This window comes from Gossypium arboreum, chromosome 1 (genome assembly GCF_025698485.1).
Source record: "Gossypium arboreum isolate Shixiya-1 chromosome 1, ASM2569848v2, whole genome shotgun sequence".
Classification (NCBI taxonomy): Eukaryota; Viridiplantae; Streptophyta; class Magnoliopsida; order Malvales; family Malvaceae; genus Gossypium; species Gossypium arboreum.
The window spans coordinates 9,424,692-9,437,412 of NC_069070.1; the positions used below are offsets into that span (position 1 = coordinate 9,424,692).

A 12,721-nucleotide genomic window follows, 5' to 3' on the forward strand; every position below is an offset into this window, starting at 1 on the left:
AATATTTATATTTATTCAATATAAAAATATATTGATGTATTTATTTTTAAAATCTCTATGATTAAATCAAAATAAAAACTTAAAATTTAATATTTAAAATTAAAATTTTAGTCCATATTTCAGTTAAAAAGTTCAATATTCAAAATTTAAAAAATCCAAAAATGATAATCTCAACACAAAAATTTGAAAGAAAAAATAGAAAAAATATGTTAAAATAAATTAAAATTAAAATTGAGCAATAGTGGCGTTTTAGGTAAAAGCAGTAAAAATTGAGCTATAGTGGCGTTTTTAGTGAAAACATACAAAAATCTAAAATTACCGCCTTTTTTAGAAAAGCATACAAAAGGCCATTATTTTTTATTAAAAAAAGGCAAAATCTCGCTCACCCAATTTGGTTACCCGCTCGTTAACCAAGTCCCCCAAATACAAGTTTGTACTTATTTCTTTTTCCCATTTTAAGTATTCGGATTGCATTTGCTTTAGATAAAATCGCAACGCCAAAATTTACAGAGAATATAAGTTGAGAGAGAATTAGTCGGAGTTAGAGAGAGTGAAACAAAATGAGTATCAGCTGCGCGTTGAAGGTGGTTGCGATTGTGCTTCTGTTGGTTCTTTTCGCATTAGGTAAGTTTCTTATCCAATTATATTCTTTCGGTTATTAATTATCCTGCGTCATAATTTCCAGATCTAATCGATTGTTGAAACGTCTATTGTCTTCTAATTTAATATTTTTAAAAAAATTGTAGCAGTTCAGCTTTCTTTCGTTTTAATTAATTACTGATTTTATTTTGGTACACTTCTCGAATTCAGAGGGAAGCCTTGGTTTATTTAGGGTTAGCAATATTGGTTGGTTCATGTCTGTTATCTCTGAATAAACAGAGTAAGGTTTCTTCATGAAATCAAATGAAATGCAGAGTTGAAATAGAGTAAGGTTTTTCATTTTTCCGTTTCATTTGGTAACCTTAGTTATTTTTATGTACAGATAATCAACTGTTATTTTTTGTTTCTAACTTCTTGGTCAGTTTAATCATTGCTTGTGATCTTATTAACTATTTCATTCTCACCTTTTCATAGTATAAGCCTCCATCATGTGAATTCCAGGCTCATAAAGGTGATAGAGTAAAAGTACACTATCGGGTAATGTTTCTATAGCTCCATCTCGATGTTAAGTTTTATATCATATTTCTTGACCTTTAAAATATTAATGAAGAATATTTAATTGTGCCTATTTCTCCTGCACTTTTCTTCTAAAATTTAGGTCATTCTTTACGATTCTGTTAGTAACAAATGAGGAGCTAAACATTTTTTTATATTTTGATATGTCAGATTGGTTTCGAATTTATAGCATGTTCCTTCGTTGGATTTTGGAAATAGAAGTTTGGTTTAAGCAATTTTCTGTACTTTATTATAGTAAGAGGCCATCAACTTGTACTAATTTTATGGGCGTTACTTATTGGGATATAATATATATGTATGTAGACTTATGCCAGTTTCAAATATTATTTTGCTTGTGCCATTATTAGATTTCTAATTCATTGTATAAAAGGGTGTATAAGAAGGGGAAAAAAGAAGAAGAAAAGAAAATGATTTGGTGTGAATTTTTGTGGTCAATAACATATTGGCTTCTAAACTTTTATGGTTAAAATTAATTGTTTACTACCAAAGAGGTGTGAGTTTCTTGGTTTACATAAATTTTCACCCCTTTTTACAGGGGAAGCTCACTGATGGGAAGGTTTTCGATTCCAGTTTTGAAAGAGGTGATCCCATTGAGTTTGAGCTTGGTAGTGGACAAGTAATCAAAGGTTAGTTGCCCTTAACAACTAATCCCATTGATGATTTCTATCTAGGCTGGTTTTGATTTTTGCCTTCTTTCATCTTTGAGCATTCAAATTTATTGTCTTATGTCTTGATTTTGTTTGATGCAATTTTGCAAATTAAATGGACTGTTTTGGTGCAATCCACTACCCTCGTAGCACCCCTCTAGTATATTTACTTGAAATTGACCTTTCATTTCTATCTAGGTACATGGAATTGATTTCTCGACACACTATTTATATGTTGTATATATAGATGTGGCGGATCTTATCTGAAAAGCTAAAGATGGGGGCCTTGATACATGAAACATATATCTTTTGGAACACTCATGAGCCTATCCATGACAAGTGATACTTCTTTTTTCTCTTCTTATAATCTTTAAATAACCAGCACTAATTTGCCACTGTCAACCCTATTATAATTTAGTTATATTAATAAAATATTACTTGTATTAAGACAGTTTTTTTTATTATCATTAATATTTGAAAATAGGGATCAAATTTACTTTTTCCAGCAACTAATTCCATCATTCTTCGTTATCACTACATTAAAGCAGTAAGTGTTGTTTCAGGTTAAACTTTACATACACTTCTTGCTTTGATTTTTTCTAAATTTAGAATCTCATATCCATTTTCTTTAATTACTTGAGTAAGTTTTGTTAGTTTATAATTTTGTTTGAAAGAACATTTCAAGAATTAGTGAATGGAACTTCAAATATTTGTTTGTGAATTTTGTTAATAGGCTTAATATTCTTTGTTCATTGTTATGTTAAGAATCCCCTCCATGCTTGTTCCTCTGTAGCATGGTTTTTGTATGTAATGATGAGTTAGTTCCATTGTTTATGGTGTTCAAAATATAGGGAATCTAGGGTTAAGAATATGTATTTTTCTTCTTCAATCTCCCCCTTGTTTTAAAGGGTTTTAATTTAGATAGGAAAATGAAATAAATTTGCTTTATGAAAATGATGGGTTTTGGATCCACTTTGTCTTTTTGCAAGCTGCATCTAGCAGCTAGCCGAAGTTAGTTCCCCATCTCCCTATTCTTTATCATGGGTTTTCAAATATCTAAGCTCACATTTTAAGGTTTGTAAGAAAGTCATCATTTTTTAGTTTTATGTGAATCAATCATTTATAAAAAAGGGGAAAAAAATCTGTTTCTCACAATGCCAGCAAGAATCAACCTCATCTGTTGCAACTTCTCTTACGTACCTCAAAACTCTTCCAAGTTCAAAACTTTAATCCGAGCTAGAAACCTTAGCCAACAAAGTCCTTTACTTTCCAAAAGATCCTGTTAATTTTTGCTGTTAATAGTGTTCATTATTATTTACTAATAACCTGCTGATTGGATCTATTTATGGTGTTAAGAGTAATGTTTGTTAGCTTATATAATATAGGATTGAGAAAAAAAATTGTTGCTGTATTGAGATTTTTGTTTGATCTGATTGGTTGTGTTTTTTTAATCATTTTGGATTTTTATTCATCATTCATCCAGTAGTAAATATTCTCGGAAGATTTGAATTTCATGTGTTTGAACAGATTCTATTACTTCATCCTAGAGTCAAAAAGCATTTTGGTGGGACAAGTTGTTGGGATGGAGACATTTGCCTTTGTGGCGTCTCTTTACTTGAACTAACTCAAACTTCTAATCTTATGTTTATATAAACTTTTTCACTTTAGCCAACTTCTATGCCCTGATTTGTATAGCTATGTATGTTTTTCATGAATGGTTGATTTTATGTTACAAGTTGTTTTCAGGCTTTCCGCCAGAGTGATGGCAGGTGGCGCTTTAGTTCTAATAATCCTGAATCTAATGCCTTTGTCTTTGGTAAAGATTTTTCTAGATTCTAAAACTTGTTTTTTTGAAGACAATGTTCAGCACAACCACCATTTAGCATTTTTCTCCTATCACTGATGTTATGTCTTTGATAAAGTTGTTTACCTTCTTTTAATATCCATTGTTCAATCCAGTTGTGAGATTGTTATTTGTTAACCATGTTATACTCTTGTAGGAATAGCACTTGAAACACTTGCAGGAGTTGTTTCATTAGCATCTCTTGAACTTGACCAATCTTTGGTAAGTAGCTTATGATGCTTACTTTAGTCTGGTAAAGTTTTGACCACTTTATGGATCTGAATTGTTAATCAGATCTAAATGTATCATTCTCCTGTTAAACTTCATGTGTTGTATTTTCTTTTTTGGGGTAGTTACTTGCTGGCTTTTAGCTGTATGGGTTTTGAAGTTTTTGAATTGAAATTGATTATTTTTTCCCTTAGTGCGTACATACATACAAGCATATATTTAATGGTTAACTTCATTTTCTAGCCATATCATGTGTGATATCTATCTCATAGCTGTTGCCCAATCTTAATCAATGTTTCTTTAAGGGAATATAAACATTCAATTATTTTGGGTAATTATCTTGTTGACAAAAGAAGTGGACTGTTAATTGTCCTTGTGACGATGAGGGTTTCTTCGAAACTCTAGTGAGGAAAAGCGGATTTTTCTTCTTGTGCGCATAGACCTTTTTACGTAGTGATTAGCACTTCCTTAGAACTCTTTAGGCCATCCGGTTAAATTCCATAAATCATATTAAGCTCAAGAGGGATAATGTTTTAGATTTGCGAATAATAGACTACCCATCAAATGAACTTATGATAATCAGCATTTCTATAAATTTTATAATGTTTTCAGTTCTTTACTTCAATTAGTCATATGATGGTGTCTTTTGATATTGAATAATCTCTGCTCAAGTGAGCAAGTTCGGTTTTCATTGTTTTTGTTGCTTATCATCGTCACCATTGTTAGTTTGGGCATTCCATCAAATTTGTTTGCTTATTGTTGCCGGATCGGCCTCTCTAAATAGTGATGTAGGCAAAATTTTGTTAGTTGCCTTTGTTATTGAATGAAAACTATTTCTTGATTATTACAGGTTGTTCTGTTGGTTTAACAAAGACAAGGTTAGTTTGTTCTGAAGTTTCTAATGCCTGATTTATTTTATTACTGATTTATTTTTAAATTTCAATATAGTAATAATATATTATTTTTAAATATTATCTCAACTTAAGGGATTGCATTGGAAGCTTTAGATATTGAAAGGGGACAGCCATCCACCCCATACCTTTCCTTTCTTCTTCATAAAAAAAGCTCAGATTCCATTTTTTTGTTAATGTTAAAAGTCATCTATGAAGTTTTAGTACATTTATAAATTTTTAAGCGTAAATTGCTTGTAGTGGTAGAGTCAGAATATTTTTGGTCGAAATTAAATTATATATTTATTATTGATACAAGCTAGCACAGATGAACAAATTTCTCAACTTAGAGCGGAGGCGATGGCGAGGCGGCGGTGGCAATGAGGGAGGTGGAGCGAGCAAAAATACAATGAACTCCATTCTGACTTGATCTATGATGACTATGTTCCAGCAATTTCAAAATCCGCCATCTTAAACATTTGTTTTCTTGTAACTTTTAACATTATTTTAAGAATATTTTGAATATTCATTTACAATTTATATAATATATTTTTCGTATAATTTAGTATTATTTAAATTTGCGGGTTTTGGTTGGATTTCATGGTATATTTGTTGTTTTTGGTTGAATTTATTGTAGGAGGGTTGGATATAGGTGCAAAAACACATGTTGCAAAGCTGGGCAAATTCGCGGCGTTTTTTAAAAAAGCGCTGCAAATAGTCCTGGTCTTTAGCGGCGTTTTTTAAAAAAGCGCCGCGAAAGGTCTCGATCTTTAGCGGCGTTTTTTAAAAAAGCGCCGCGAAAGGTCCCGATCTTTAGCGGCGTTTTTTAAAAAAGCGCCGCTAAAAGTCCCGGTCTTTAACGGCGTTTTTAAATTAGTGCCGCTAAAAGTCCCGGTCTTTAGCTGCGTTTTTATAAAAGCGCCGCGAAAGGTCCCGGTCTTTAGTAGCGTTTTTTAAAAATGCGCCGCTAAAAGTCTTGGTCTTTAGCGGCATTTTTTTCGAAAAAACGCCACTAATTTTTGCGGCGTTGCATATAGCGACGTTTTTGCAAAAAAAAATGCCGCTAAAAGTTTATTTTCCTGTAGTGGCAGCGTTTCGTTATTATAATTAAAACAAAAATGAACAATGAACACAACAGCCATGCAAAACCATGCAACCCATGTAAGTAACAGGAGCAAAAACTATCCATAACATTTTGTGAATAATCTTTGGAAGGAAAGGACGAGAGAAGAGGTAGAACGTAATGAACTTGAACATGTTTGCTTTTGATAAAATCTCTAAATTTTGATTTAAAATGAAATGTGGTTTATGAATCTTGATTTGATGTAATCATACATAAAATTTTTATTTTTGTTTGATAATACATATCAAAAATTAATTTTGAGTTACTTGTGCAAAAAAAAAAATACATACATATAATATCAATAACAATATTAGTAATTTTGAAAATTAAATTAGATCAAAATTTAATATACGAAATTAGATCTAGGTTCAAAATGTAATTTTTAAAATTATTCATTATTATATTGACTCAACTTTAGTTTCAAATAACCCAAAATGATGCGTTACTCTTTAGCTATGGATTCTTGATGACATTAAATTTCATACGTGATCCATTTCCAAATTAAACCTTTTCAAGGTTGAAATGCAAGAAATCAATGTAAGGCAATTTTTCATTTTAATAAGAGCTTAGAAATTCCAGAAAAATAAGCATAGAAAAGGAAGAAGAAAATCGGAGAGGAGAGAAATTTCAGGAGGTTGAAAATACTGTTTTCATTCATAACTTTTACCCCTTCCTCAATAGTTTAGAAGGGCAAAATAACGGTTTCAAATTAGTTTGACAACTGATAGTGACAGCTGTGTTCATAATTCGTTCTATTCCAATTAAGAAATAAGGATGCAAAACGCATCATTTTGACTCATTAAAATAGTATTGTTTCATTAGACCAAAACCCTATAAAAATTGCACTGTTTGAAGAAATAACAAATCAAAGTCACAAACATAACAAAAATTCAATTTCATGACTGTTGAAACTTTTCACCCATATAAATTACCTCCATTTCCAAAGGATCCTTGTCCACAAGAATCAAACTGGGGATAAAGCTGTTGGAACTTGTGAAAGTCTTCCCAAGTAGCATCCTCAAGGAACGGTGTTTGCCCATTCAACCAGTATTTCTGTAGCAACATGACTTCTTTGCTTTACCATTCTTCGATCTAATATATTTGAATTGGTACGTTCTAAAGAGTGTCATTTGACCCAACTAAAGGCAAATGCTGCTGTGTGAGAATAAGACCAACATGTTTCTTAAGCTGAGAAACATGAAATGTATGATGAATTTGAGAGCCTTCAAGTAATATCAACTTGTAAATAATTTCCCCCACTCATGCTGCCACCCGGAAGGGTCCAAAATATCGAGGGGAAAGCTTCTGGTTCGAATGCTTCCTCAATGACTATTGGCAATGTAACAGCCTAATTTTTAGTGGTATCGGGAATAGAGATTTGAGATCACTAAACCCAACGGGTGAGTTAAAAATTTAATAAATTAATACCTATGAGTCAAATGTGAATATAAAAGCATTTTTGAATTAGTGAATTTGGTGATTTAAAAGAATTAATTAGGTAAATTGGGTCGAGAATGAGGTATCGAGACCTCAACTTCATAAGTCGAGCCATAAATACTTTTAGAAATATTTATGGAGTGTTGGTGAGGTAGTAATAAAATTTAGTCAGAAAATTTTGACGTTTGGGTGGTTAATTAAATAAAAAGGACTAAATTGAAAAGGGCGTAAAAGTGGCTAAAAGGATTAAATAGCTCAATTCTCAAATGAGCAAGGACCCAAAGTACAAATAAGCCCAAAGGAGATATTTTGGGCGGCAATAGCTGAGAAAAATCAGGAAATGGGTGAAATAAGGGCAAAATTGGAAAATTGACAAATTTGGTTAAATAAAAATGGGACTAAATTGGAATATCTAGAATTCTCTTCATTTCTCTTCATATTCATCAACTGAAAAACAGCCATGGAGGAGGGTTCAAGTTGGTTTTCATACTCTAGCTTCATGTAAGTTCAATTCTTGCTTTCTCCTTGAAATTTTTATGTTTTTGGACTTTTACAATTGGGTCCAACTTACTGTTTCATTAGTTTTTAATTCCATGTCTAATTTTTGAAGTTGTTATGGATGAGTGCTGGAAGTATATGATGATTTGGCATGGAATTAGAGCTTTAAATTGTTTATATTCTGATTTTATTGAAAGAATTGAATAGAAAGTGAATGTTTGGGACCTAATTCTAAAAGAGTTTGAAGTTAGAGTTTTATGTGGAAATTATGAATTTCAATAGTTATGAAATAACTTATAATGTCTAGAAAAAATATTAATTAAGAAAATTATCTTAATTGAGGGGTTAATTGAGTAAGGACTTAATTGTATGAATTGTGAAATTTGGGGTAAAATGGAAATCAACATTTTGCACTAAAACTGTTTTGGGCAGCAGCAATAGTTTAACTTTGAAAAATCACTAAAAATTTTAGAAATCGAATTAGAGGATGAATAAAATATGAAATTAAAGCTTATTGAGTCTAGTTTCCTATAAAAGAAATTATGTAAGCAATGGAATTGTAAATCATGAGAGACAGTAACTTTTGTGAGACAAGGTCAGAATGATTTCGGGTTTCCCTGTTCTGAATTTGGAAAATCATAAAAAATTGGATAAAAATAATTAGAGGCTAAAATTTATGTGTTTAGAATCCTGAATGAGTCTATTTTTAAGAGAAACAAACGAGGACATCATTCGAATCTTTTACGAGAAGATAATTAATTTTTAGTGAAGAAGGATCGGAACTATCAGACAGCAGAACAGGGGAGACTTCAATGAATAAACTGTATTAATTGGCCTAACTAAAAATTATGAAATTTTTATGGTAAGAAGACATATGAGTCTAGTTTCTGGGAAAATTTATGGATCTTAATTTGGAGTTCTTTAGCTCAAGATAAAAATAATTTAGTGACTATGACACAGATGGACAGCTTGAATATTCACATAAGTAGATGGTGAAAATTATGGATAATGTTACCTACAAGTGTGTTGTTTATACTAAGGATGTGGATGGAGAGGAGGAGGAGGAAAATATACAAAAATATATGAATGACTCGTGTATAAATTGATCACATGCCCGATTATAATCGATAAGTGTTGGATTAGAAATGATATAATGTTTTATTTGGTATATTTATTATGAAATTATGATTATCGTTATAATACAAAAATTGAACTTCGAGTTTATATGGCTAAATTTTAGTGATTATTTGTTAATTTTATGAATTTCATGATGTGTTATTTCATATGTATTGATGATAAAATCGTGAATAATGTAAAAGCATGAAAATTGAATAAATGATCAAATTGAGCATTTCAGTTCAGTGACAAGATGAATTGAAGAAAAAGACCATGGTTGGACCATGGCAACAAGTGAGAAGTGATATCTTCGGCTACACTTATCTGATCAATGACAAATGACAAGTGAAAAGTGGTAGCTTCACTACGATCGATGAAAAGTGGTAGCTTCGCTACGATCAATGAAAAGTGGTAGTTAAGCTACGATCGAGAAAAAGTGGTAGCCGGCTACGATCGATGAAAATGGTAGCTCCGGCTACCTGATCAATAAATAGTGGTAGCTTCGGCTACAAGTGACAAGTGACAAGTGATTTCCGTAGAAGACCATATCTGGGATATGGCATCGGTGTGATATATGCTACTGTATAATGCCATATCTGGGATATGGCATCAATGAGATATGTGATTCGTGTAAGACCATAGCTGGGCTATGGCATCGATATATGAATATGTGTAAGACCATAGCCGGGCTATGGCATCATTATGTGAAGATGTGTAAGACCATAGTTGAACTATGGAATCGAAAAAACAAAGTACTTAATTCCATAAGACGTTCACTAATTTGACAAAGTTTGGCAAGTGTTACATGAAATTATGTGATACAAGGAAGTACGAGTTGATAAGATACGAGTATAGAACTTGGTTGATAAATGAATTCATTTGTGATTATATAATTATTCATCTTGAATGTACTGTCCATATGTATTGATAATTCAAATGTTTTAATGAATAAAATTTCGATATGGAATAAATTAAACACGAGACAAATAATTATGAAATTGAACTCGGAATTCATGAAAATGACGGTTATTGATATATGGAGACATGAGACATTGATATATGAATATGGAAAATGTTTGATAAATGTGTTTATTCATAATTATAGAATTATATACCTCATGTGTACTATTTGCATAAAGATGATATTTCAAATACTTTGGTTATTTAAGCTTAAATATGAAATAGTCGAAATCAAGATAAGTTGTTATGAAAATATATTTAGATTACAGAGATATGGCTGATATATGTTGTATAATTACATAACATGAAATTGTGTATATATATGAGAAATTGAATGAGAATTAAGCCCATACACGTTTCTTGTAATTTATATGAAGTGTACGACTGACAAGGGTGATGAAGTTATAAACAGAGAGTTACACGGGTTGAAAACACGAGCGTGTGACTCTCTAAAGTGTGAAAATTTTCTAAGTGTTGCAAAAGTTTCATATGTTTACGGTTTGGTCTCGAACCACCCTGAATGTATGTTTTGGGCCCCGTAGGCCCATATAAGGGATGTTAAACATATGTATGAAAGTTTTTAATTTAGAAAAAATTTTATGGCTGATTTTTTTACATGATTGATCATATTAAGTTTGGTAATGCCTCGTACCCTATTCTAGGCTCGGAATACGGGTAGGGGGTGTTACAGGCAATATGGTTGCAATTTTAAGTAAACATAATCACCAACTCGAAACACCATTTTCACTCTTCTTGCAGCCTACTAATTGTTTCATACGGTTTCGTGCTCTTTTAAGGTGAAACTTAAAAAGCTGCCTGGTTGTTTCTCTTTGCTGGAAGCTATGATCCACTACTGCCACTGTAGAGTTGCCAACTAAGTACGGTAGGTGGTGAGGGGGATCTTGCCCATACAAGTCCTCATAGGGAGTCGTTCGAATGGCTGAATGGTAGGCAGTGTTGTACTACCATTCAAAAACGAGCGACTAGAAGGACTAATCTTGAGGCATTTCTCCAATCATGCAACGCTAATAAGCTTCTAGGCAATGGTTAAGCACTTCAATTTGGCCATCCGTTTGGGGATAGTAGTCTATAGACATGTGGATATAAGTGCTAAGGTGTTTGAAAAGCTCCCTCCAAAACTCGCTAACAAAGACCCGATCCTTATCTGAGACAATGGTACAGGGATGACCATGTAATTTGTAAATATGATCTAAATAGACTTGGGCCACTGTATATAACACCCTCATACCCAACCCGGTTTCCAAGTCAAGGTATCAGGATGTCACATTCGTTGCTGAAGCAGCTACTGAAAATTTTAGATCAATGTATCATATTATTTAATTAATATAGCTCATTAACTCATTTCAGTAATAATTGAATTTATGATAGAACTAATTATAAGTTAAATGAGCTCATTAAAACAACAACAATTGATCATAGGCCAAATTGTATAGTTCATAAAAATTTTTGAACTGTCGTCACAAAGTTGAGGTTTCCACGTAGTGACATGGCGAACTTATCATCGTGACGTCGTCTCTATTTTTCTACAAGTTCCACACTTTATTTTTATTTATTTATTTATATCATTATCTGAACCGTATTCAGATGTCATAACCGCCACTTCATTTTACATATCATCCACTTACATCTATTTCTAATCTCAAGTTCTAATAAAAACATGATATTCAATCAAAGATAACAAAGTTTATAAAATTAACATAAATATTAAAGTTTTACAAATAAGACCATTGGAGGACTTGCACTTTCAAAGTAGTTTACCCATTTTATGTATATTTCATATTTATTTCTAAATTGTGCCAATCAATTTAATTCTTCATAAAATTTTATCAAGAATTCAATAATACATCAATTAACAATTATTCACTTATTATTTTATCAATTCATTTAAACATATTCACATGTATTAATAATTCCATCACTTACGACCATTTTGAAATATTTCAAATCCATCTGCTATATATATATATATATATTCATTTATTTTTCCTCCTCCTCTCCATTATCTTTTATGCATATATTTATTAGAATCTTTAGCTTTTAGTATATAACATACTTATATGTAACATTGCCTATAATTTTACTATTTACTTATATGTTCATATCAAAGTTGTCCACTTGAGCCATAATCACTAAATTATTTGTATCTTGAGTTATAGAATTGAAATTAATATCCGCTTGATGTTTTTGAAACTAGACTCAAATATATTTTTACTATAAAAATTTCAGATTTTATAATTTAGCCAATTAGTACAATAAATTATTCAAATTTGTCTCTGTTCTATTGCTTGACAGCTTCGACCTTTCTTTACTAAAAATTAATTATCTCTTAGTATGGGGTTTGGATGATTTTTTTTGTTTGTTTCTATTGAAATTAGACTCATTAATAATTTAAACTAATAATCATTTTTTTACAATTTTTTATGATTTTTCAAATTTAGAACAGGGGAACCCAAATCCACTCTGACCTTGTTTCACGAAAATTATTATATCTCAAACTATAAAATCTTGTTTCTTTCGCCGTTTCTTCCATACGAAACTAAACTCAATAAGCTTTAATTCTATGTTTAATTCAATCTCTAACTAAATTTCTATAATTTTAGGTGAATTTTCAAAGTTAAGTCACTGCTACTGTCCAAACTGTTTTAATGAAAATATTTTCTTTTCTAAGGTTCTTTGCACTATCTTTCATTCAATCACACATAATTGTCATACTTTTGATTACTATACAATTTAGTCACTTATGTTTATGTGTAGATTACATATTTATTTCTTAATCTTAGTA

At 31.2% G+C, this 12,721-nt stretch overlaps 1 protein-coding gene across 1 annotated transcript; it reads left to right on the forward strand.

The window, feature by feature from the left end:
• Positions 1 to 560: 560 nt before the first annotated feature.
• LOC128279400 (peptidyl-prolyl cis-trans isomerase FKBP15-1-like) lies at positions 561 to 4,037 on the forward strand. The gene is made up of 7 exons (XM_053018195.1): positions 561 to 624; positions 983 to 1,017; positions 1,075 to 1,137; positions 1,712 to 1,792; positions 3,570 to 3,639; positions 3,824 to 3,888; positions 4,020 to 4,037. The coding sequence occupies exons 1-7, from the start codon at positions 561 to 563 to the stop codon at positions 4,035 to 4,037; spliced, it is 396 nt and encodes a 131-aa protein (XP_052874155.1).
• The last annotated feature ends 8,684 nt before the right edge of the window (positions 4,038 to 12,721 follow it).